Here is a 27,368-nt window from a genome sequence, read left to right as displayed (position 1 = left end):
AAAAGAAATCGCAAAAATAGGTACTTGGATTAATCCTTCACAGCTGACTTTGTCAACCAATCAGAAACAAGTATTTATATTGGAACGGTACCTCAACTTGTGCTTAACATATCTACACGGCACACAGTAGTTCAAACCGATTAATATATGAAACTCCGCCTACAATTCAGAGAATAAACGTGCAACCGGTCTTGTGGAAATTTGACACGCGCCAATCTGATATACATACTAATAAACTTGGAGAATAAACTACCTGTTGGAATAGTGCTGATATTAACTAGAAATTCAGATTTTTTTATTGGTGTAAATTGTTATTGTACAACAAATCTATTAATTATCTTTAGGCCTACATAATATAGTACTGTATATATATATATATATATATATATATATATATATATATATATATATATATATATATATATATATATATATATATATATATATATATATATATATATATATATATATATCCAATCTGCAGACATAAATCATACTGTAAATTATAGAAACAGTGCTCATATTCGGAACATGATTTACGATTTATACTGCTAACTTTTCTGGCTGTTTTACTTTATCGTTTTGATTTAGCTTTTCGCTTTTTTTTTGTATCTCCATTGAGATCCAGCCACTGATACCCACAGCATTGTAATTTTTTTCAGTAATTTGCCTTTGGATTTATATATATATATATATATATATATATATATATATATATATATATATATATATATATATATATATATATATATATATATATATATATATATATAAGAAGTTATTGGATAAGAACTATCTATTATTGCTTGTAAAAAGGTGTAATTGTGTATTAACAACATATCAATTTGAAAAGAAGGAGATTGAGTAGATGTTCGCTTTGATTGAACTGATCGATGCTGAGTTATGTAAATAAAAGTTGACAAATCAAGACATTCTTGTTCAGATAGATTCAATCAGCATGATCGAACGGTCATGAAATATGTTTGTACAGTATTATGTAAACATAGGTTCTACACAAAAGATTACCCCAATAAATATAAGTTACACAAACTGAATTCAGATAACTTGTCAATCAACAGCACGCGCAAGATGATCTGTAATCGATTGCAAAGTACAGTACTGTAAATATATTTGCTTGTACTGTATACTTTTCAACGACTGGATTGATGCCACGCTGTCAGTTGTTGACAGGTCTAATCAAAGAATCCAATTAAGCCATATAATCCCTTAAATCATAGACTCGGTCCTCTCTTCAACATTTTATTAATGATGTTTAAATGCAGAGGCAAACTAGAGGACAAACTAGAGATACTATTTTCAATAGAACATAAATCCATTCATATGAATTGTGTGACTTTTGACCCTACACTTTCAAGACTCCATGAGTTATACTATTGATCAAGAGTTTCAGCTCGATCGGATTTTGAAATTTGAACTTGACCTATGGCCTTGACGACATAACTCGTTTTCCTTATACCGAGTTGTACCCGCCCACCCACAAAGTTAGAAGACTGATTAACCAAAAAAATATATAATTCCCAGGGGAGTGAGTTAGCATAAAAATCAACCAAATTAGCCTACTTCCCGACCTCCGATCAAAACCCCACGAACAAGATATGGATGGGAAGATAAGCAAGTGAGACCGTATGGCGTTAGTAAAATATCGCGTCTGAAACTAGGAGGCTTTTTCGGGATTGTCGGAAAGAAAGAAGGAATCAAAGTTTTGTTTATGAAACAGAATTGTTATATATAAAATATTAAAAATAAAAAGAATGTAATCTAATCTATTAAATACGTGCCTCACTCACTGTGTATTAAAAACATTAAATATTTAGTTGCAACCCTAAATTTAAAATCGCATATTCAATTTCTGTAATGTTTACTGTCCATTGGACCATTGTTTGACTTCGATCGCAGAGGCGAAATACATTCGCCCAATAAAATCAAATCGCGAACATTTAGGGCCGGGAAAATGTTGGGCATTACGTATCAGTATTTATTGGTCGCCTAGAGATTCCAGAAACTATAGTTGGAAACTGCCGTTAATATGCTCGAACTCCCAATATGCGATGTCGAGTGGAAAAAGGAAGCCGGCACAAAGTAGAAACATTGCACAATGGTTGCATTTGGAACAATGCATAATCATGATTCTAACGATATTAAATTGAAATAGATCCTCTATTTTTGAGCATGGAAATGATGGATGTGAAGAAGAATTGCAAACAGCTTCATTCCAGTGAATAATAACGATTTTTTTGTTGCTATAAATATTAAAAAAAAAAAAAAAGAAGAGAAAATAGTGAAAATATTAATAATTCTATGAAATTTAAAATAAGAGTACTGATATGATTAAATTTCATATATATATTTATATATATATATATATATATAACAACAGGCATAGAAATAAATTCCAAACCGCCCGGTGATACACTGAAAATTATTTAATTAATTTTTGAAACGATAAAGATGAGGAAATCTGGGAGAATGAGAAAAGGTCTCCCCAACCGAGATTCGAACTCGCACCGTCTGCTTGATATGCAGTTGCCCTAACTAACCATTAGACCACTGGCCCATAACATATATATATATATATATATATATAAATCAAAGAGCTGCATAGGCAGGATATAGAAAAAAATCAAGATCAATAAGTTAAAACTGCCTCAATATAGATTTATTTTTACGACATGTTTCGGGCATAGCCCATCAACAGGTGAAGAGAATTGTAACAAAGGATAACATATATAAGTCACAAAATTACATAATAAAACAAATCAGCCAATCAAAGATGTTAACAAAACTTGCTTGGAATTGGCCATACTTGTTATAAAACAAACAGGTACACAACAAAAAACGATGGTGATAACAAAAAATATAGATAAAACCGGTGGATGCAGCAGAGTAGAGTTGATTTATATATATCGTTTCAAATTAATTAATTAAATTTCAGTATATCACCGGGCGGTTTAGAATTAATGTTCTTTGCCTGATTTGTTTATATATATAAAGTATCTCTTCGGAGATCCCGCCTCGTGAATAAAAATACTGTAAGATGAGGGCGTATCAATTTGATCTCTGGTGCCCGTGCGTAGCGTACAACTGAGGACTAGTGCTGTTCCGCCGTACCACGCCGAGAATGTTAAAGAGTCGCTATCCAATCGAGTTCGAACAATACCATGAAAGCCCCAGTGGTCTAATGGTTAGGACATCTGCATATCAAGCAGGCGGTCCGAGTTCGAGTCTCGGTTGAGGTGACTTTTTCTCATTCTCACAGATTTCCTCATCTTTATCGTTTCAAATTAATTAATTAAATATCAGTATATCACCGGGCGGTTTAGAATTAATGTTCTTTGCCTGATTTGTTTATATATATATATATAAATCAATTGTGCTGCCTTTGGATTTATATATATATATATATATATATATATATATATATATATATATATATATATATGATTTATATATATATATATATATGATTTATATATATATATATATATATATATATATATATATATATATATATATATATATATATATATATAAATCATACTGTAAATTATAGAAACAGTGCTCATATTCGATTTACACAGTGCTACGCAACATCATTGATTTATATATATATATATATATATATATATATATATATATATATATATATATAAACAAATCAGGCACAGAACATTAATTCTAAACCGCCCGGTGATATACTGAAATTTAATTCATTAATTTGAAACGATAAAGATGAGGAAATCTGTGAGAATGAGAAAAAGTCGCCCCAACCGAGACTCGAACTCGGACCGCCTGCTTGATATGCAGATGTCCTAACCATTAGACCACTGGGGCTTTCATGGTATTGTTCAAACTCGATTGGATAGCGACTCTTTAACATTCTCGGCGTGGTACGGCGGAACAGCACTAGTCCTCAGTTGTACGCACGCGCACCAGAGATCAAATTGATATATATATATATATATATATATATATATATATATATATATATATATATATATATATATATATGTTCCGCCGTACCACGCTGTCGTTAATGCATATATATATATAAACCAAACAAAAGTGAGAATAACAATGAAATAGTTAGTATTATTATTAGAAATAACTGTATTAACTATTGAAGAGGAATTGAATAAATAGTGGTTAACGCCACAAAGGAGAAAAAAAAAGATCTGGCAGACAACATAATGGCCAGTTGACTGACGCAGAATCCTATTCCACTTACCAAAGAAAGCTATGTGGAAATTATAGAACCATATCACTTATATGCCATGCAAGCAAGATCATGCTTAAATTCTTGGCCAAATGACGAGGATACTGAATGTGCATCACATCTTCAACCTTCAGATGCTGATTCGCAAATGTCTGAAAATGCAGATTTGTTCATCTGTTTTGTAGACTACTCAAAAGCTTTTGACAATGCCAGATATAACCAACTCTGGTCCATCATGATGAAGATGGGGTTTCCAGCATATGTAAAGTTAATTAGAAAACTTTATCAAGATCAACAATCAGCTGTTAGGCTTGAGTGTGGAACAACTGATTGGTTTACCATCGAGAAAGGCATCCGACAGGGCTGCATTTTGTCTCCGGCTCTGTTCAGCATTATGCCATCACAGAAGAACAGTTTGTTGATTCAGTGAATGAAGAAAGCGTATCTCATGGGCTAAAAATGAATGCGAACAAGACCAAAGTCATGACTGTTTCTAGAGAAGTGGCAAACGAAAACATGCAGAACATAGAAAGAAGTGGATCCGCATTGGAGGAGGCTGACAATGTTTGATGTACCTTGGTGCCAGGAAGGGGATGAAGAAACCAGAAGCAGATTGGCCATAAGATTACAAGCTCTCACTGGGATGAAAAGGCTGTGGCGGGGGACAAGACAAAGTGACCAAGCTGCGGATTCTCAAAGAATGTGTCTTTCCAGTGACCACATGTGCCTGTGAGACCTGGGTACTGCGCAATATGGATTAAAAACCCATCACAGTCTTTGTAACCACATGCTACCGAAGGATCTTGCGAGTCCCATGGATTCAACACCGCACAAATGATAGCATAAGAGAGAAGGTTAGTGTATCAAATGATCAGGTTGCTGCAGTATGTTAGAAAGCAGAAACTGTGCTGCTTTGGTCACATTAAGCGGCAAGATGGAATGAAGAAGAGAGTGATGGAGGCCTTCATTCCAGGGAAGAGAGGAAGAAGACCAAGATGCAAATGGGAGAAGAATATAACAGATGTGTCTGGCTCTGTGAAAAAGCAAGTAGGATGGCAGAAGACAGGAGATGGTTTCAGAATACTGTTAAAGAAGCAACGCTCTGATCAGAGTTTGCATTGACGACGACGGTTACCATTCACTGCCATTCTATGTTGCTAGAACACCACCAATACTGATATTCGATGTATCTACTGAAAGACTGAGATGTGCCTTGGAAATCGGGTTACTGAGTTATAGTACTTGAAGTTACATTTAACTCAATATTTATAAGAGTTATTTAAAAATGATAGATATGTACAGTACAGCATATGACATTTTACCACGTTGACAGTAGTAGTCGTTTTAGTGTTAACATGTAAAAGAAATACAAATTATCTTAAAAGTTCCTTGTATTGCAGTTATTTTTGCAATCGCATTGAATAGGTAGGTAGTAGGTTTGAGTCTCATAGCAGAGGCCTACGAAGTGCAAACAAACTTACTGACCCTGTTTGCCGGACTATCAGATATCGTAACAGCTCCATCCCATACATGATTAGACAGTGGAACCACAAATGATTTTACTACTGTATTGAAAATAATTGTATTCCCCTGTATAATACATGTTTGAAGTAATAAGAATAAAAAATAATATGTTAGGTAATTTTTTCAATTCACTTGGTCATTTAGATTTTTACTAGTTTTGATGTTGTGTTCGTTTATTTTATTGGTTTTTTTTTATGTATTGTGTGTTTCTCAACTTTTTGATGTTTTTTTTATTTTATTTTATGCTATCTTTTTTACACATTTTACATATTTTAATTACCTTTTAATATTGTAAAAAATTGTCACAATTCAGTTTTTCTGGGAAGATGATTTTAATAAATATACCATTATGAATGAATTATGAATGAATGAATAACCTTTAGAAGAGAATCAGGGGTTGATGGTAAATCTTCTTTGAGGTGTTCAAGACGATCCTTAGACGAGCTTAAGAAAGTGAATAAGTTCATATATCTTGGTTTGACAATCAAAGAAGAGGGCTCAAGAACAGAAGTAGCCTAATTGCAAGAGCACCATAACCAACCATTGCTGTTGCATATTTCATTTAACTAGCTTCGCCAGAATGGCGAGAGGTTGTGTGGTCGATCGCGTGTATGTGTTTATTGCATATGTTTCTAAAGTGTGATTTGTGGAATTACATCTCTTTATAGTGAAAGTATAGAGACTAAAATGATGTCTCTACCTAGAGTAGTTATGGTGATACGTAAATTCTGCGTGAAAGCATAGTCAATGGAATTGTAATGGAATTATTGACTATGGTGAAAGTTACCTTAATCCTTTTAAAATAAGGTCAAATACGGCACTTGCGGTCATTTATTGGACAAAATGTTCCATAAGAACAATTTGGAAAAAAAAGTTAACTCTCTATAACTAGCGGTTGGCGTTCTATTGGCGTTCTATCTATACCCTATATTTTAACCATTAATTAGCATTTTTCAGATAATTCGCATGTTCCAAAGGTGTGACCGAGGTATGATTTGTAGATTTCCTTTCCCTCATCACATGTCAAAGTATATAGAATAAAATGAAGTTACTTACGTATAATATATGTTTTTATTCATTCATATACAAAGTCAAACCTGATTGGATCGACGGACTGGATGGCTCAGTGGGCTTGTATTGAGGCTGGTTTGCTGGATCGATTCTCTACTTGACAATTTTTTAAAATATGTTTTTAGTTTGAGAGAGATTATTTAGAAGGGTTAGGTTTTATTATTATGTTTTTCATAGTTGTTAAAACTAAGCCGATAGATGCACTATTAGACTAAACAACGATGCCACATACATGGCCAATGTGAGTACAGACACTATCCCAACATTCACTTCCAACATCAACATGCATTCCGCGTTCCTCTCACCACCAGAATCCTTCATCAACAACAGTCATCCTCCAAGCACAGGAACATAACACAAAAGTATGGGCGCTAGTTCCGTTTCGCACCTGTATTTATTTCGACTTCCTTTCGACTATCGTGAATAGGCCACACCTTAGAATTGGGCCTCATAAGTACTTTTATGAGGGCGAATCACATAAAAACTCCTTCAGATTTTACAGAAGTTTTTCTCGCATACTCGAATTTCCATATTTTGGTTTCTATGGAGCTTCAAAAGAGCAACTATAACACTAATACTAATAGAGGGTTAAAAACTCAGTGGAATGCGTCTACTTTAAATGCATCTATTGAAATACACGTTTAATTTCAATATATTTTGTAAATAAAAATGCTGTAACATGTTACTGCTGATAATGTGCTTTTTTCCAAGGATATCAACCGACACTAAATCTGCATTACTACATAGTCTAGCCTAGGGATGTTATTTAGATGATTGAGGTATAAACCTACAGTACATATGACGATGACTTTGTCGATTTTTATTTTTAAAAGTTAACGAAACCCTGTACAGTATCAACAGTAACATTTCAGTTGTATTATCATTGACAAAATATAATGAAATTGAACGTAATTTTTACCAATAATTGCATTAAATATACGCATTCAGCTGAGTTTTTAGCCATCTATTATAGTTGCTCTTTTTGCGCTCCATAGAAACGACAATGTTGCACAAGGAGTAGGCGAAATTCACGAACGGTGTACGAAAAACACGCCTGTAAATTCATCAATTAAAAGGATTTATGTGTTACCTTTTCTGTGATTCTCCTTCGTAAAAGTGAATATCCGTAAAAGTACTAGTAAGGCCTAATTCTAAGGGGTGTCACGAAACATAAGATCACGAAATCTAAGACCCCCTAAGACCTACAGATCTCGAAACCTAAGACCTACGATTACCAATAGTTCTCTTTCGCACATGCCTTGTATTTTAACGCTAAATTTGTTAACCAACTTTAACCTGAATACCACATCTTAGAATTAGTTGAAGACGAATCAAATAAAGAATCAATAAAATAACAATAAATTCTTTAAATAAATTAATGATTTTACCAGGGAAGAGTTAACTCTTCCCTGATTTTACCGACGATTTTCTCATGCGAATTTCGCATACTCTATGTTTAATATCTCGTTTTTATGGAACGCCAAAAGAGCAACATTAATAGTGGCTAAAAACTATGTGGAATCCATCTATTTAACTAATTTTTTGGTAAAAATCATATTGAATTAAATATATATTGTCACTGTCAATACAAATAAAAAGTTACTGTTGATACTTTACACGGTTTCGTCAACGTTAATAATAAAATCGACAAATTCACCATATCCCCTGAGGTCGCCCTTATCACTAGGCCTAGGGTAAGTAGTGATGCTGATTTTAAGATCGATTAATATTCTTTGAAAATAGAAAAGTATCAGCAGTAACATATTACAGCATTTTTATTGATAAGATATATTGAAATTAAACGTGCATTTCACTAATAAATTTAAGTGTAGACGCATTCCATCGAGTTTTAACCCTCTCTATTACTGTTGCTCTTTTAGCGCTCCATAGAAACGAAAATATTGAAAGTTGAGTATGCGAAAGAGTGTGCGAGAAACACGTCTGTAAAATCACCAATTTTTATTTATAAATAAAACCAAGTATTTATTTGTTACTTTTTATGTGAATCTCTTTCATAAAAGTACTTATGAGGCCTAATTCTAAGGTGTGGTATTCAGGATATTATAATTTTTTTGTTGAATTAATTTGGAGTCCAAAAAATACAATGCAGGTACGAAATGGGAACAACCCCTGAAACCAACGAAATGGAGTAATTATATATCAACAAACAAACCGTCAAGTTTGTTTGTTGTGAAACTCAACGGGCGAAAATATTTTGAGTTTATTTATGTTTGTGATAAGTATTTAATTAAATTTACGCCGTGGCTAAAGATACGGTACCGTATCCTAACTTCCGGTTACTAAAGATACGGTAAAATTGCATTACGTCATAATCAGCCAATGGGGTGCTGTGACGTCATCGTATAAGGATAAGGATTTTTTTCACATCGCTTCTGTAGAGAGAATGCCTATCGGCGGCGCCAGGCTGCATGGATGTGTGCGCTTATGATTATTTGACTCAGCCTCGAGGCTAGACCTAGTATTATTACTATGTCTATGATGACTCTATGATGGTTTTATTTTTATTCCAAATTGCCTATTTAAGCCTATATTTTTTAATAAACTTTGTTTACAGATGGTGACCATAAACAAAAAGCAAATGCGGACAATAAGGGGCCCTCAAATACTATGATCTAGCCCCAGGTCTTAGTCACAGAAATCAGCGCACACATGAAGCTGGCTCGCTCGCTCGCTCGCTCGCTCGCTCGCTCGCCCGCGATTTTTTTTTCGTACATAAGTTGGGGACCACCTCATGAAACGTCACAAAATAAACATGAATAATTCATCAGTTAAATTTTCCTGTTCCGTGTGCACCCAAGCGTATTGCGGTACGATTCTAGGCCTATCTCAGACTCCGCTGTTGTTGCGGCGTGCGATTTCATAGAAGAATAGCTGCGTTTTGTGTGGATTGTCGAAATAATCAGCCTTTAGTTTATGGTGTTTTTAATATAATGTATTACTAAAGAATTACGTGTTAAAATTATAGTTTCTATTAATACTATTAGGCCTAATTATTTGTCTCTAAACCCATGTCTATTCTAGTAGTAGCTGTGTGGGTATGTGTGACGTGTGTGTGTTGGTATGACACAATCCGAGTAATAAGTCAGCAAAATTAAACAATAAACTTACACAAAAATACATTTTTTAATCTCGTGGGTCTAATCTTCCCATCTCATGTGTTCATATAAATATACGAGCATTTTTAAAGTTCCTTTGAGTACATGCATATTGTTTGATAATAAAATAGCAGAATTAAAAAAAAGTAAGTACACAAATCATACACATTCTTTATTCTTGTGGGTCTAAGGTTTATTTGGGCTATGTCCAATGAATTACTACTTAGTGTAATGTCTTGCCTAGCTGTCGGATTAGCCTCGACTCGATACATTTTGCATAGTGGTATGTGTGTGAAGAAGAGTGCGCGAAGGCAATCACGTGAATTGACTTAGAATCCTAGGCCTACTGTAGAAAGTATCGTATCGCAGTTGTGTAATCACTTCTTGTTGCTATACGCTTGGGTGCACACGGAACAAGATAATTTAACTGATGAATTATTCATGTTTATTTTGTGACGTTTCATGAGGGGTCCCCAACTTATGTACGAAAAAAAAAATCGCGGCCCGCTCCAGCCTGGCAAACAAACTCATATACCGATCCTGGCTATTATGGAACGCCTCCTCTGCCTTCAGTTCACATTTATCATGCAGTACACACCAATCTTCATGCAGTACACACCAATCGTCATGCAGTACACTATGGAACGCCTCCTCTGCCTTCAGTTCACAATGGTCATGCAGTACACACCAATCGTCATGCAGTACACACCAATGGTCATGCAGTACACACCAATGGTCATGCAGTACACACCAATAGTCATGCAGTACACACCAATCGTCGTTCACATTTATCATGCAGTACACACCAATGGTCATGCAGTACACACCAATCGTCATGCAGTACACACCAATGGTCATGCAGTACACACCAATTGTCATGCAGTACACACCAAACATCATGCAGTACACACCAATCGTCATGCAGTACACACCAATGGTCATGCAGTACACACCAATTGTCATGCAGTACACACCAATCGTCATGCAGTACACACCAATCGTCATGCAGTGAAATATTGCGTAATTTATACCGCCACCTATCGACAAAATCGAATATCACGTGACGTTTATTAGACGGCTGTAAAACTAGGCCATCGACTCTAAGATTTCTTTTATGTTTGACATACTGTACTTATTTTAACCGCTACACATCTCTGTGAATGCTCTGTTTTTTATATATACAATAATTATTTTTGCGAGACACAGGCGCGGCTAGGAGGCCATTGCAATTATTGAATTCCATAAAAGAAGTTTAAATAGTCTTAGTTTTACAGCCGTCTAATAAACCTCACGTGATATTCGATTTTGCATTAATAAATGAAACCTACTATGTTTAAAATTGTGTATAGATAAACAATTATTGTTTTTAAGCTGTCGTATATCTTACAATTTGTAATCTCAGGTCTTTGGTCATTGGTTTCGTGATCTTAGGTAGGGGTCTTAGATTTCGTGATCTTAGGTTTCGTAGGTGTGGTATTCACGATAAGTTACTTAACAAATTTGGAGTTGAAATAAAAGACAGGTGCGAAACGGAACCACCTAGCGCCAAAGTATGAGCAACATCAAAACAGTTCAAGACATACATTGAAACGGCCACCAACATTTTCTATGACGCCAATACCTCCGCAGCTACATGAACAAGCCAATGCAGTATTACGTACTATGAAACCAACCAATATAATGTTTAAGAATAAAATCAAAGAATAAACGTATTTTTTTATTTTATGTTTTTATTGAAATAATGCTTATTATAATCATTCACCATTCTAAGCGCAATATAAATTTATTTAAAGTATTATTATTACAAATACGGTACGTCAATTCAATTATTGTAAAAAGAGGCAAAACAAATACGAATGTACTGTAATAATATTAATATGTTAAAGCTATTTATATTGTTATTCAATAGGTCCATAGTGAATTAAATAACATATGAAATTGTGTAATAGTATTCAAACATTCTAACATACCATATATGTATTAATATTATGCCAATAAAGCATTTTAAATGAAGTTGTGTCCTATTATTTTACTATTATGTGTATCAACAACACCTTCGCGGGGCTAATTGTTTTAAATTTATGTTAGATGTTAGCGCATTAACCGCGCCTAGTCACATTGTGGAGTCATCTAACATTTACATAAAGACAATAATCTAATATTTGCACAGACATGCCACGCACTTTTTGGTTCTTGTGTTTTCCGTTAAAATGGAGTATTTTCCAAGTGAACATTAGTTTGTATCAAATAATCAATATGAACGCTTGCATTGAATGCCAACAACCTGTTATCGAGAATCAAGAACTGCTATGTGAGACTGGTAGATGGCAACATCGCGAGTGTGATATTTGAGTGACGCGAGCAGAGTATTTAAGAGGAGTGGAAAATGGTAGTATTAAATGGAGTTGCCGACAATGTTCTGAAAATGATCAACCGATACCAGAAGAAATCGACGTGTTTGCCGCCGATTTGAGACAGATTGTTGAGCCAGAAGTACATCAGGAAGTCGAGATGGAGAATTCCTATCCACAGCCGAATCCTTGGCAGGAAATGACGACGTGGATGACAAATCCAGTACGTAGTGGAGGAAGGTACATCGGCGTAAGGAAAGATAAGGGTGTATTTTATATAGCTACAGTATTTTCATAATTATTTTTTTATTAACAGAAATACTTCTCTGTCTAGGATTGAAAATAAATAGATATAATTTACATTCGTAGTCCTTTTGTTTATTTATACTAATTATGTACCGTATTAGATAGTGTTTGTTTCACAGTGCTTATACATTTTATTCTTATTTTATAATTATAAAGTTCTGTTGTACGGATGTTGCCGGAAAACAACGTAAAACATGTAAAACAATGATTGTATTGAACGTCGTTTTGATTGTACGTTGTATGGCAAACGGCACACGCGGCGTTTCATACATTCAATTTTGTTTCAATTTTGACGGCTGTTCAATTCCATTTCGGCTGTAAAAATCGCAATTATCACTCCATGTTATGGACTGATTTGAAAGACTAAAGAACATAAATATTTCCTAACAATAACATTCAATCAACGTTATTATTGAAGTAATAGACCTGTACTAGGTAAGCCTACGCTAAACTCCAATGACAGTTGACACTATATTTTAAGGCCTAGGCCTAGGCTAGATTAGATTTAGAGGTAACTATAGCGGGATAGCGATAGGCCGGTTCAGGGACGATTCGGCCCTGAGATGATTCGCCCACTTTGTGGGCCGAAACGTCTCACTTTAGACCAAATTCATATTCATTTTTTTTAAAGTTATCAAGTTTTTAAAGGTGTTTAACAATCCGTATTTTATTGATATTGACAAAGTTGATATAATATATGTTATATATTGTGCTCTGGGAATGAATGATTACACTAAGTATTTCACTGAGAAATCAGGCCATGTGCTAATGTTCAGCCATCTTGTAGAACTCTTTTATTAGTCTCCAATCCAGTCGTTAAATTGCTAATATGAATATATTATTACATTACTTCCTTCTTTTAAAATTGAGTCAAGTGATACAGGTATTGGTTTTTAAAATACAGTATTAATTATAGTATGGCCATCTAACATAACATTCTAAAACTAAGTAACAACTAGACATGAAACTCGTCACTTTGACGAGTTAGTTATCCGCATGACAAACCACGTGCACGTCATACGTTGGAATATTGCACACAGAAAAAGATTATGGCATTATGACCTGAACTGAAGAATATCATATCTTGTTAGTGCTGAATTCTGTCTATTTTGTGTCATATAGTATATACAGTATAATCTGTATACATATTACATACAGTGTAGAATGGTGAAATTACGGGACCCACCGTTTATTCCAATTTTTAACATGGCGACGGTATTAAAATTAAACACTAAGATAGCAATTTCGGAAGGACATTATCTCACCAACAACATATTAACGTGTAGAAGAAATTTGAATACGTAGAATATGGATACGTGCTCGTTTAAATATGATGAACCATGACGCAAAATATGAAAATACAACTTTTTTTATTCAACTGGCCATATGATGACTTCACAACATCCGATTGGCAAAATGTTCACATTAATTCGTATCTACAGTCCAATAGCTTCCATAAAACGTTTTAATCATAATTATCACTTTTTATTCTTACGAGCTATAACAGATTAAAATTTACTGTAAAGATAAAATTAATAACCCTGTTAATTATAATTTTTAGGCATGATGACGTCATAAAAATTAAAATATTTTTAACTCATGCGAAAGATAGTTGATTGACCTAGACAATATTAAAATCTCGGAGAAAAAGGAATACAGATAGGCGTGATGCGCTCCATTGAATATGATGAGCAATAACGAAAGAGACAAAAATCCTATATTTTTCATTCGTGTGGCCATACGATGACGTCAAAATGTCCGGTTAGCCATATTGATTCATGATCCGATTTCTACAACTCATCAACTTCCAGAATATGTAATTAAAAAAAAGTTCACCTCGTTGTTTAGAATCTATGACTGTTTAAAAAAAGGCATAATTTTGACAAATTTTGGAACTTTTTCATCAAAAACGCACGTAAAGTATCCAATTCAACGTGCCCGTATGACGTAATTGTAAGTCGAAATTGTTTTAAAATTGGTAAAAAAACTATAAAAGGCTGAAAAAACATAATTCAATAAAAAAAAATACTTTTAGCGCTACGTGCGCACCACGCGCATAAAATTGTTCGCGCGCGTGGGAAATTTTGACATGGTCAAAATGTCATGATCAGCGTAGAAAGTTGATTAAAAATTAATTTTGCGCATTTTGAATTTTAAATGCGCGTGCACGCGTAACTTTGTGTAAAACACGCAATTTTTTTCCACAGAAAGTTAGCGCATGATATAAATTAAACTTTTGCTAAGTTTCAATTCAAATTGTTATATGGTTTTAAATCTATGTTAAATACGCGAAATTCATAAAATCGTGCGTAAGTCACGTTGCGCATTTCTGACGTCATTCACAATAGGAGGTGCACAACTTCACGTGAATGCCCATATGTTGACAAAGTTATGAAATGTTATGTTTACACGTTTTTGAGATACGCGAGATACAAAAATAGAGGAGAAATGCGCGTGCGCGCGTAACGTCTTGTAAAACATGGCATTTTTAATCCACAAAAAGTTTGCCCTTGATATGACTTAAATTTTCACAAAGTATCAAAACAAATTTATGCTTGGTTTTTAGTCTTTGATCAATCATAAAAAATAATAAAATCGCACGTAAGTCACGTTGCGCAACTCTGACGTCATTCAAAAATAGGAGGTGCACAACTTCACGTAAATGCCCATATGTTGACAAAGTTATGAAATGTTATGTTTACAAGTTTTTGAGATACGTGAGACACAAAAATGAGGGAGAAAGAAATAAGAAAAACTAGACATGAAACTCGTCACTTTGACGAGTTAGTTATCCGCACGACAAACGCCACGAGCACGTCATACGTTGGAATATTGCACACGGAAAAAGATTATGGCATTATGACCTGGACTGAAGAATATGATTATGTTGTTATTGCTGAATTCTGTTATTTTGTGTCATATAGTATACACAGTATAATCTGTATACATATCACAATCACATACAGTGTAGAATAGGGGAAAATACGGGACCCGCTATTTATTCCAATTTTTAACATGCTGACGGTTTCAAAATGAAACGCGAAGGTAGCAATTTCGGAAGGAAATTATCTCAGCAACAACATATTACCGTGTACAAGAAATTTGAATACGTGAAATATTGATGCGCGCTCTTTTAAATGTAATGAATTATAACGCAAAAGATGAAAATACGACTTTTTTTATATAACTGGCCATATGATGACGTCACAACATCCGATTAGCAAAATGTTCACATGATTTCGTATCTACAATTCAATAGCTTCCAGAAAACGTTTTAATCATGATTATCACATTTCATTCTTACGAGCTATAACAGATTAAATTTTACTGTAAATATGAAATTTATGCCACACGTAATTTAAATTTTTAGGCATGATGACGTCATAAAAATAAAAATATTTTTAACTCATGCGAAAGATAGTTGATTGACCTAGACAATATCAAAATCGGGGTGAAAATGGAAAACGGATAAGTGGAGATGCGCTCTATTAAATGTGATGAGCTATGAAGAAAGATACAAAAATCCTAAATTTTATATTCGCGTGGCCTTACGATGACATCACAATGTCCTGTTAGTAGGTATCCCAATGTAAAAATTCAAATTAATGATGGTACTTTTTCTTTCAGTTAATCAGAAGGAACTTACTGAACATAAACTTTTGCAATTTAAATGATTGAAATCGGATTATCCATTCAAAAGTTATGGTCCGTTAAAGTGCCCAAAAAACAGTGATTTTTGCTTGAAAAATGGCACTTTTTCTAATTATATTTGAACCCATTTTTGAAGGGTTATAACTTTTATACTAATAATTTTAAAGTTCTTATTTTTTCCAAACCCATAGATACAACAGAGTTGTACAAGACTATTTTTTTTTTGGGTGTCCTCGACATTTTTTTTTTAGATATCGCCCTCCAAAATTCGTCCGAGGGCTTTTTACGCGCGATTTTCCCAATGTCTCAAAAATGCCCAAAAAGTTCCTGTCTTTAAATGATTCATAACTTTTGAACCAATGTGTGAATTAACTTCTTTTTTTTTGCATTGCATAAAATGTAATATGTATTTTAGTAAGGTTATTTATATTGACAGGTAGGTAATTCTGAAATACAACATAAAATATTGTTAAAAAATGTTAAAATGTGAAAAAAAAAAATATTGCGTTAAAAAACTGTGTGGGTATTGTTTCTTTTCATTAAATATTATTTTTCGTAAGTATACATTTTTTTAATAATTCTAGTATTCAAAGTTATATTTATAATCATATATTATTTTAATTGATTTTCGAACCGCCAAAAATAAGAATTAAGCCCGTGCTTATTATGTGTTCGATTCCATTTGGAGCGCCGGGCCGAACGTAGACTCGGCCGCGCCTACTACAAGTTAAGTTATATAGGCCCCTAGCTAAGGTCTAATAAAAGCCTGACGCTAAATTCTGCCTAAGAAATATCGGGAAGAATTTTTTTATTTAACAAAGTAATTACCTCAATGGTATAATTGTAACATGTTTAATTTTATTTCCCTTTCGATTATTCTAACCGAAAGTTGCACTTTGAATTGAAATATACGGAATAAAATTTAGGCCTAGAAACAGCGTAGACATACAACGGCAACACAGGCCAAAGCGCGTTTCGGCCGCCTACATAGAATGGCTTACGGCCGCTGCATAGCAAAATCAAAGCTTCTTAAATTTCTTCGGTACATTTCTTCCTAACGTACTTGCTTTATATAGTAGATTTATAAATATTCCACTTATTAAATAATTTAATAAATCGGTAAAATTGACGTTTCGAAGCAAATATTCCATGAGAGGCGACATTTTTCGACATGCCTCGTGTGCGGCGAAGACTAGTTCAGAAAATGGAACAGTCCACTGCAGGGGTTATCCAATCATTAATTAACGCGCTAATACATGTATACCATGCACATTGTCTGGGCGACGGTAATTTAGTAATAAGCGGAGAACTGAATCCCCCCCGTAAGGAAAATGGTAAACACTGATATTTATGGTAGGGATTATTTTTTTCAGTGGTTGGTCTTGTTGGCCTCTTCGCACGAGGTCCACGCAAAGTCAAATAAAACGATGTGGTTTATCAAACAGAAATATAAATTAGCTTCAATTCAATACTAAATTAGCCAGATTTTGATAATGAGAAAGACTAAAAAATTCAATTTTTATCGTTAAAATTTACATTTGAGGCGGATGTACATAATAATAATAACCGATTTACATATCAAAATAAAGAGTATTTAAAGCCTGATGACATGCAACAAAAATTACTCCACCACCTATTATGGACCTCGTGCGATCGTGTTTTGAAAATGGGTAGGTGTTTTCCAAAGTTATTTTTAGCGCGCGGATTTCGGCTCGCCGGCTTTTGTACCTCATTTTTAACTCGCCTTTTCTATTAAAATATTTAATAAACATAGATTAAAAATATATGAAAATAATCCCTTAAACAAGATCTTTCCAGACATATAATTTTTATTCACATGTGTATATAAGAAATAGTATATTGTTAACTTCAAAGACACGTCACTTTTTGAAATTTCACGAACGTGTTAAAATCGCGGTAACGAAAATCCGCTTCATTGGGATACCTACTGTTAGCCATATTAATGCATGATCCGATATCTACAACTCATCAACTTCCAGAATATGTAATAAAAATAACTTTCATTGTTTAGTATAGAAACTACGACTGTTTAAAAAAAGGCTTAATTTTGACGAATTTTTGATTTTTTTCATCAAAAACCCGGGCAAATTGTTCAATTCTACGTGCTCGTATAACGTCATTTTAAGTCAAAATTGTTTAAAAGTTTGTAAAATTACTAGAAAAGGCTGGAAAAACATAAATCACTCAAAAAAGCGATGTTGTTAACGCTACGTGCGCACCGCGCGCGTAAAAAATTGTGGGCGCGTGGGAATTTTTGACATGCTCAAAATGACATGAAACGCGTAGAAAGTCGATTAGAAATTGTTTTTTCGCATTTTCAAATTTTAAATGCGCGTGCGCGCGTAAATTTGTGTAAAACTCGCAATTTTTTTTCCACAGAAAGTTAGCGCACGATATAAATTAAACTTCTGCAAAGTTTCAATTCAAAATGTTATTTGGTTTTTGACCTATGTTAAATACGCGAAATTCATAAAATCGCGCGTAAGTCACGTTGCGCAACTCAGACGTCATTCAAAAATAGGAGGTGCACAACTTCACATAAATGCCCACATGTTGTCAAAGTTATGAAATGTTACGTTTACACATGTTAGAGAAACGCTCTACACAAAAATGGAAGGAATGAAATAAGAATAATACAGAAAAACTAGATTTGAACTCGTCACTTTGACGAGTTCGGGTTATCCGCGCATACGCAACATGCACGTACTTTAAACTATATAAACCTCGACAATTATTATGCCATCCTTTGACATGAAATAAAAATGTTTACAGTGCTGAATTGTACCTATTATGTAGCATACACCATATTACAGTATTTTACAGAATAAACTGTATGTTATATACAGTGTAGCATAGACGGAATTACGAGACCCATCTTTTAAATCCAATTATTAACACGATGACATCATCAAATTGACATATAAAGATAACCACTTTAGAAGAAAATTATCTAAATAATTACATTAAAACAAATTTGAAGAATTTTCGGAACGTAAAAGTGAGATGCGCTCTCGTTTAAACGCAATGAACTTTGACGCAAGAGATGAAAATATGACTTTTTTAATTCAACTGGCCATATGATGACTTCACAACATCTGATTGGCAAAATATTCACATCAATTCATATCTACAATCCAATAGCTTCCAGAAAACGTTTTAATCATGATTATCACTTTTTAATCTGACGAGCTATAACAGATTGATATTTACTGTAAAGATGAAAATAAGTGACCCAAGTTATTTACGTTTTTAGACATGATGACGTCATAAAAATTAAAATATTTTTAATTCATGCGAGAGATAGTTGATTGATGTAGACAATATTACAATTTCGGGGGAAATGGAATACGTATAAGCGAGATGCGCTTTGTTGAATGTGATGAGCAATAACGAAAGAGTAAAAAATCCTATATTTTACATTCGTGTGGCCATACGATGACGTCATAACATTCGAGTGGTAAAGGTTCGGCATGAATTCATATCTACAACGTATCTGCTTACATATTAAATTAAAAAAATTGGGGGTCGTGGATGATCCTGAGGAGCTATAATAGATTAAAAATAGGCTTAATTTTGACAATATGTTGTCACTTTTGCAACTAAAACGCACGCGAATGGTGTAAATCAACGTGTTCGTATGACGTCATTTTAATTTGAAATGATGTCAATCTTTTTTAAAATAACTAGGAAAGACTGTAAAATTATAATTCAAGAGAAAAACACATGATTTTTATGCTCCGTCCGCACCTTACGCGTAATTTTTTTCGCGCGCGTGGGAATTTTTGACATGCTTAAAATGTCATGATCAGCGTAGAAAGTTGATTAGAAATTAATTTTGCGCATTTTTAATTTTTAAATGCGCGTGCGCGCGTAACTTTTTGTGAAACATGCCATTTTTAATCCATAGAAAGTTTGCCCTTGATATGACTTAAATTTTCACTAAGGTTCATGAAAGAATATTTGTTGGTTCTATAGTTATGATCAGTTATAGAAATTCATAAAATTGCGCGTAACTTACGCAACGCGGCTATGACATCGTCCAAAAGCTTGGCTGCACATCTACACTTCAATGTCAATCTTTTTACCAAGTTATACAAAGTTATGTTCACAAGTAATAGAGATATGCTGGTCACAAAAATCCGGGAAAGAAAGAAGAACTAGACATGAAACTTGTCACTTTGACGAGTTAGTTATCCGCTCGACAAACGCCACGTGCACGTCATACGTTAGAATATTGCACACAGAAAAATATTAAGGCATTATGACCTGACCTGAAGAATATGATATGTTGTTATTTCTGAATTCTGTTATTTTGTGTCATATAGTATACACAGTACAATCTGTATACATATCACAAACAGTGTAAAATAGGTGAAATTACGGGACCCGTATTTTATTGTAATTTTTAACATCTTGACGGTTTCAAAATGAAATGTAAAAGTAGAAATTTCTGAATGAAATTATCTCAGCAACAACGTATTAACGTGTAGAAGAAATTTGAATACGTGAAATATTGATGCGCGCTCTTTTAACTGTAATGAAATATAATGCAAAAGATGAAAATACGACTTTTTTTATTTAACTGGCCATATGATGACGTCACAACATTCGATTGGCACAATTTACACATGATTTTGTATCTACAATACAATAGCTTCCTGAAAACGTTTTAATTGTGATTATCACATTTTATTCTTACGAGGCATAACAGATTAAAATTTACTGTAAAGATGAAATTAATGACCAACGTAATTTAAATTTTTAGGCATGATGACGTTAAAAAAATTAAAAAAATTTTAATTCATGCAAAAGATAGTTGATAGATCTAGAATATATTAAAATCGGAATGAAAATGGACAACAAATAAGTGGAGATGCGCTCTATTAAATGTGATGAGCTATGACGAAATAGACAAAAATCCTATATTTTATATTCGCGTGGCCATACGATGACGTCACAAAGTCCGGTTAGCCATATTAATGAATGATCCGATATCTACAACTCATCAACTTCCAGAATATGTAATTAAAAAAAAGTTCTCCATGTAGTTTAGAATCTATGACTGTTTAAAAATAGGCATAATTTTGACGAATTTTTGAACTTTTTCACAAAATACGCGTGCAAATTATCTAATTCGACGTGCTCGTATGACGTAATTTTAAGTCGAAATTGTTTAAAATTTGGTAACATTACTAGAAAAGGCTGAAAAAACATAAATCACGCGAAAAAAATATGTTTTTAACGCTACGTGTGCACCGCGTGCGTAAAAATGTTCGCGCGCGTGGGAATTTTTGACATGCTCAAAATGACATGAAACGCATAGAAAGTTGATTAGAAGTTGATATTTCGCACGTTAAAATTTTAAACGCGCGTGCGCGCGTAACTTTTTGTGAAACATGCTATTTTTAATCCATAGAAAGTTTGCGCTTGATATGACTTAAATGTTCACAAACTTTCAAAACAAAATTATGTTTGGTTTTTAGTCTATGATCAATCATTGAAATTCATAAAATCGCACGTAAGTCACGTTGCGCAACTCTGACGTCATTCAAAAATAGGAGGTGCACAAGTTCACGTAAATGTCGATATGTTGACAAAGTTACGATATGTTCTGTTTACACGTTTTAGAGAAACGCGACGCACAAAAATGACAGAAAGAAAGAAGTATAATACAGAAAAAAAAAAATTTGATGAAACAGAACGATTACAAGGAGTTATCCGCTACTAAGCGGATAACTAATAACAAAGAAGATGAAAAAAGATATTTACAATCACAAGGGTTATCCTGCAACTTATAAGTTGCGGATAACCAAAAAAAAAAAAATGATGATCCCATACAATCACAAGGAGTTATCCGCCAAGTGCGGATAACTAAAAAAAAAAAAAAAAAAAAAAAAAAAGTAACAGGACGATTAAAAGGAGTTATCCGCTAATATCCGCGGATAACTAATAACAAAGAAGATGAAGATGAAGAAAAAGATATTTACAATAACAAGGGTTATCCGCAACTTTACAAGTTGCGGATAACCAAAAAAAAAAGATGATGAAACAGGACAGTTACAAGGAGTTATCCGCTCAATGCGGATAACTAATAAACATAAGGCCAAATAAAAAAAAATACTTGTTAAGCGTCACACCCTCATAAATTTTCAGGGGCGGGGGGACGGTTTTTTTTTTTTTTTTTTACTTTTTATGGAGGTATATTTTTGCACGATGGACGTTTTGGCCCACTTTGTTTTAGGACGAAACGTCAAACTTTTAAAATGCGAAACAGAACAAAATTGACTATGTATGAAATATTATTGCCGATGACAAAATTGAGTTTTGTATTGTTTATATCCAGACGTAATTAAAACATTAAATTTAATTGCCACCGAGCGAAATTGTAGGCCCTAGGCTAATCCGTCCAAGCTGCCACCCCCGCCTCACTCATCGGCCATGGTCCGCCGTCTCTCGCTCGACTCATCTATCCAGGAAATTCCCTATCGCGAGAAGCATGACGTTGGTCTCAATAATACTAAATAGTGGGCTGATTTTGAAAACAGCTTACGGCATTTCTTAAGTGAATTTTTATTCAACGTATTCATTCTTCTTTGATGAATCCTTTGCCAATTGCTGTGTAAATCAGTATTTAAAGTTGTGATGCGAAAAGTGTGTGTAATTATTCCATAGTAAATCAGGCATAAGAAAACCCATCGCCCAACAGGACCTCGTGGTGTGCCGATCTCGAGATCATCGTAAACAAAATTGGTAGAGTCCATTATGTATGGGGTGTTTCCTATTTACGAACCTATAAAAAACGCGCTTCGACCACTGTGTAGGCAAAATATTTATTTTGTTAAATCCCTAAATTGATAATCGTGTATTCTGTAATCATGTGACTGATGACTCAGCGACGTACTAAAAAATGCACGTGATTTAATGTGTTGGGGAAAAAGCTTGCTGTTTACCACATTACCTGATTCGCGGTGCTATTCGCGTTTTCTTGACGTAAATCGGCGGCGTGTAAATGACACAATTGTTTTCACCAAATTGCCGTTGTCGACATAGAGCGATCGGTGGCTAGCTAGCGTGGCTAAGCTAAGAAGTACGTATTTTTCAAAAATTACACCAGCCTAGCAAACATTTGCTAGTTTTGAAATTTTTAACTATGAAGAATCTACTAGCAAAATGCTAGTTTGCTAGCGTGAATTCTGAGCCCTGCTCTGGAGCTGGGGCCGATACGATACTTTCTACAGTAGGCCTAGGATAAGTAAATTCACGTGATTGCCTTCGCGCACTCTTCTTCACACAAAATGTGTCGAGTCGAGGCTAATCGACAGCTAGGCAAGACATTAAACTAAGTAGTAATTCATTGGACATAGCCCAAAGAAAGCTTAGACCCACAAGAATAAAGAATGTGTAGCCTATAATTTGTGTACTGTATTTTTTTAATTCTGCTATTTTATTATGAAACAATATGCATGATGTACTCAAAGGAACTTTAAAAATGCGCGTATATGAACACATGAGATGGGAAGATTTCACCCACGAGAATAAAAAATGTATTTTTGTGTAATTTATTGTTTAATTTTGCTGACTTATTACTCGGATTGTGTCATACCAAAGATAACTATCTTTGGTCATACCTAACACACACGTCACACACACCCACAGCTACTACTAGAATAGACATGGGTTTAGAGACTAATAATTAGGCATAATAGTATTAATAGAAACTATAATTTTAACACGTTAATTCTTTAGTAATAAATTATATTAAAAACACCATAAACTAAAGGCTGATTATTTCGACAATCCACACAAAACGCCGCTATCTTCTATGAAATCGCACGTCGCAACAACAGCGGAGATAGGCCTAGAATTGTACCGCACTTGTGTAATCACTTCTTGTTGCTATACGCTTGGGTGCACACGGAACAAGAAAATTTAACTAATGAATTATTCATGTTTATTTTGTGACGTTTCATGAGGGGGTCCCCAACTTATGTACAAAAAAAAAAATCGCGGCCGGGCCGCTGAACTTTCCGTTGTATATATGGGTAAAAAAAAAAATAAATAAAAAGAGAGGCGGCTGGATAATCAGGAGCGGGCGGTGACGCTTAACAAGTATGTTTTTTTATTTGGCCTAATGCATATAACAAAAACAAGATCTTCTACATTTAAATTAACTATATAATGATTACATCTTATTTCCCTTTTCCTTTCTCTCTCTTTACATCAGATGTGGTATCCAACATCATGTGATTCGGATGTATTATTTTAACCAATCGTCCTATTTTAACTTCATACTTTCTTGGACCTAATACCTTTATTACTATGCCATTCAGCCATTTGTCTTGTCCTTTACCTTGTGTTCTCATGTTTTTCACTTTTACTTTGTCTGACACTGAAAAGATTCTTTCTGATTGTGTTTTAGGATCTTTATGTAGTTTTTGGCTATATTGTTACATTCTATTCGTTCTGCTAAACTAGGATTTACTAATGACAGTCTTGTTCTTAAATTTCTTTTCAGAAATAATTCAGATGGTGTACACTTAGTAGTTGTATGAGGTGTCATTCTGTATCTGAATAAAAAGTTAGCTAGTCTAACTTTGATATTATCCTTTTTGCCTTCAATCACTTGTTTTGTTAACGCCTCTTTAATGACTCTAACCGATCTTTCGGCAGCCCCATTTGTGGGTGCATGATAAACAGGTGAAAACGTTAATGCAATACCATTATTTTGGCAAAATATTTTAAAGTCTGTACTTGCAAACTGAGGACCGTTATCACAAACAAACGTGCAAATATTAGTTTTAGTTCCTCAATGGTTCTAGTACTTGTGGTTGTTTTCATATGAACTACCTCTAACCACTTTCAGTGACTATCAATTAACACTAAGAAATTATCTTTATCCTTCTCACAAAAATCAATGTGAATTCTCTGGAATGGTCTAGTTGGCCATTTCCAAGGAATAAGTGGTGTGGTAGGTAAACTACTCCTAACACTTTGGCATGGATTACAACTCTTAACCATATTCTCAATATCTAGATCAAGCTTAGGCCACCACAGGTATGATCGGGCAATTATCTGCATTTTATCTCGTAATTCAGTAGCAATAATAACTCCATAATAGGCAATTTCCAACACATGTTAGCTCAAGCTTTCCCTGTACAAATGGTTTCAAACTATTATTTTCACTTAGAAGTTTACATGCAGCCTCATTAGGCCATCCTTGCTTTACATAATTAAGTACCTTACTTAAAGGTTCATCTTTTATAGTCTTTCGTTCAATTTCATCTGCTTTGATTGGAAAGTCTTCATCAATACTGATACTGTAGATCGCATGTTCAAGTTGTTGGGTTTCTTCTTTATGTGGTAAGCGCGATAAAGCGTCTGCCACTGCGTTATCCTCTGAACGTATGTATTCTATTTCGTAGTTGTATTCGTTAAGTAGTAACGCCCACCGTTGGATTCTACTAGCTGCCACTACCGGCACCTCGGTGGTTGGACCTAGTATCTTAGTTAATGGTTTGTGGTCCGTACGAATCGTAAATTTTCGACCTATGAGATACTTGTTGTTAAAGCGCTTGATTCCATAAATAATTGATAATGCTTCCTTCTCGAGCTGTGCATAACCTTGTTCACTCTTTGTTAGCGTTCGCGATGCGTAATGAATGGGTTTCTCTGTATGTATTATCATCCATTATCAGGGCTCGATTTATCTTTTTCATGTTGCTAGTTCACTGTAGATTTCACTAGCCCATACATTATTTTACTAGCCCACTCTTATTATCGCACCGTGATAGCAGGGCCGGCATATAAATGAATTCAGGCATTTTGTACAATAGAGGGCGCACTAATCTAAACGCTCGAGAATTGCTACACATTTACATACAAACTGTATTAAACTATTATTGCATGAAAAATTACACAAAATTGTATTTCTTTATTGTTCACATCCCGGTTCACATTATAAAAATTAACTTTGCGTTGCGACGCATAGTCTATTTCATGCTCAACATATTCACAGAATCGATTTATTGAGGTCTTTTTGTTGTTGGGCTTCAACCTAGCCAAGAAAACTAATTAGATTCTGTCTACCTTAGGCTAGAGGCCTAGGCCTAGAGCCTATTATTATAGTAGGGTAGCTAGGATAGACCTACCTACTAGATCGCATTGGAGCACCTGGCCTACTGTACCAAAATGGTACTAGGCCTAGCTGCTGCTGAGCAGCCATCACGATGCCAAACGATGGCTTTTGATTCTATCTAGGCCTCCTACGCATAATATAAAATATGGCCTCCATGGCCTACCTACAGGGATAGAGCCAGCCACCCGGCCCTACAAAATATCCCTAGCTTTGATCTGTGACAACCAGGCCTGATGACAAGACTAGACAAGTTATTTTTAACATTGGCAAAATTCTACTACATTTGGCCAATCACAGTTCGTTATTTATGGTCATATTTTTGTGACATGTTTGACCTGATAATGAAGCTCCGCCTACTTCACAATAACCTGGGTGACAAAAACATAAATGGCCAATCATAATTCGGGAAATTTGTTTGATTATGAGAGGCTCCGCCTACATCATCACTTGTTATGGCCACAGCAGCAGCGCGCGAGTGGTTTTTTTTGCTGATGTTGCCAAGACATACGTCTTTTATGCTGGAGTTATTTTTATGAGGTCATTTCGTCCCAATTTCGAGTTCCCACAACCTACTAGCCATCCGGGCTTAAAGGAAGATACTTTAGGTAGCCCGGAGCTGTTTTTACTAGCCATTGTACGCCGGGCTAGCCCTAAATCGAGCCCTGATTATGTGCGAAATAACAGCACCTATGCCACAAGGACTAGCATCAGTACACAAAATTAATGGTCGCTTTACATCATAATGTGTTAAACACAAATCTGAAGTTAGTTGTTTCTTACACCAGTCAAATGCGTTTTGGTGATCCGCTGTCCATTTCCACTCTACGTCATCTTTCAACAGTGTATTTAATGGTTTCAATACTGTAGATAAGTTCTGTAAGAATTTCGAATAGAACTGCACCATCCCTAGGATTAGGAAGGATCTTAGTTGTTTGGTGTTTTGTGGCTGCGGAGCCTCT

At 34.5% G+C, this 27,368-nt stretch overlaps 3 protein-coding genes across 3 annotated transcripts in view; all 3 read left to right on the top strand.

The window, feature by feature from the left end:
• The window catches only part of LOC140052382 (asparagine synthetase domain-containing protein 1-like), a 260,219-nt gene that overhangs the window by 85,247 nt on the left and 147,604 nt on the right, over positions 1-27,368 (top strand). The gene's annotated exons all lie outside the window — the stretch shown is intronic.
• LOC140052424 (uncharacterized) lies at positions 4,293-4,664 on the top strand. Its single transcript, XM_072098035.1, has one exon. The coding sequence runs from the start codon at positions 4,293-4,295 to the stop codon at positions 4,662-4,664; it is 372 nt and encodes a 123-aa protein (XP_071954136.1).
• LOC140052381 (asparagine synthetase domain-containing protein 1-like) overlaps positions 12,902-27,368 on the top strand; it is a 143,559-nt gene continuing 129,092 nt past the window's right edge. The window contains exon 1 of the mRNA XM_072097971.1: positions 12,902-13,037. The gene's annotated coding sequence lies outside the window, so the exon portion shown is untranslated. The remainder of the gene's footprint in view (positions 13,038-27,368) is intronic.

This window comes from Antedon mediterranea, chromosome 6 (genome assembly GCF_964355755.1).
Source record: "Antedon mediterranea chromosome 6, ecAntMedi1.1, whole genome shotgun sequence".
Lineage (NCBI taxonomy): Eukaryota > Metazoa > Echinodermata > Crinoidea > Comatulida > Antedonidae > Antedon > Antedon mediterranea.
This window is presented reverse-complemented; position numbering and strand designations above follow the sequence as displayed.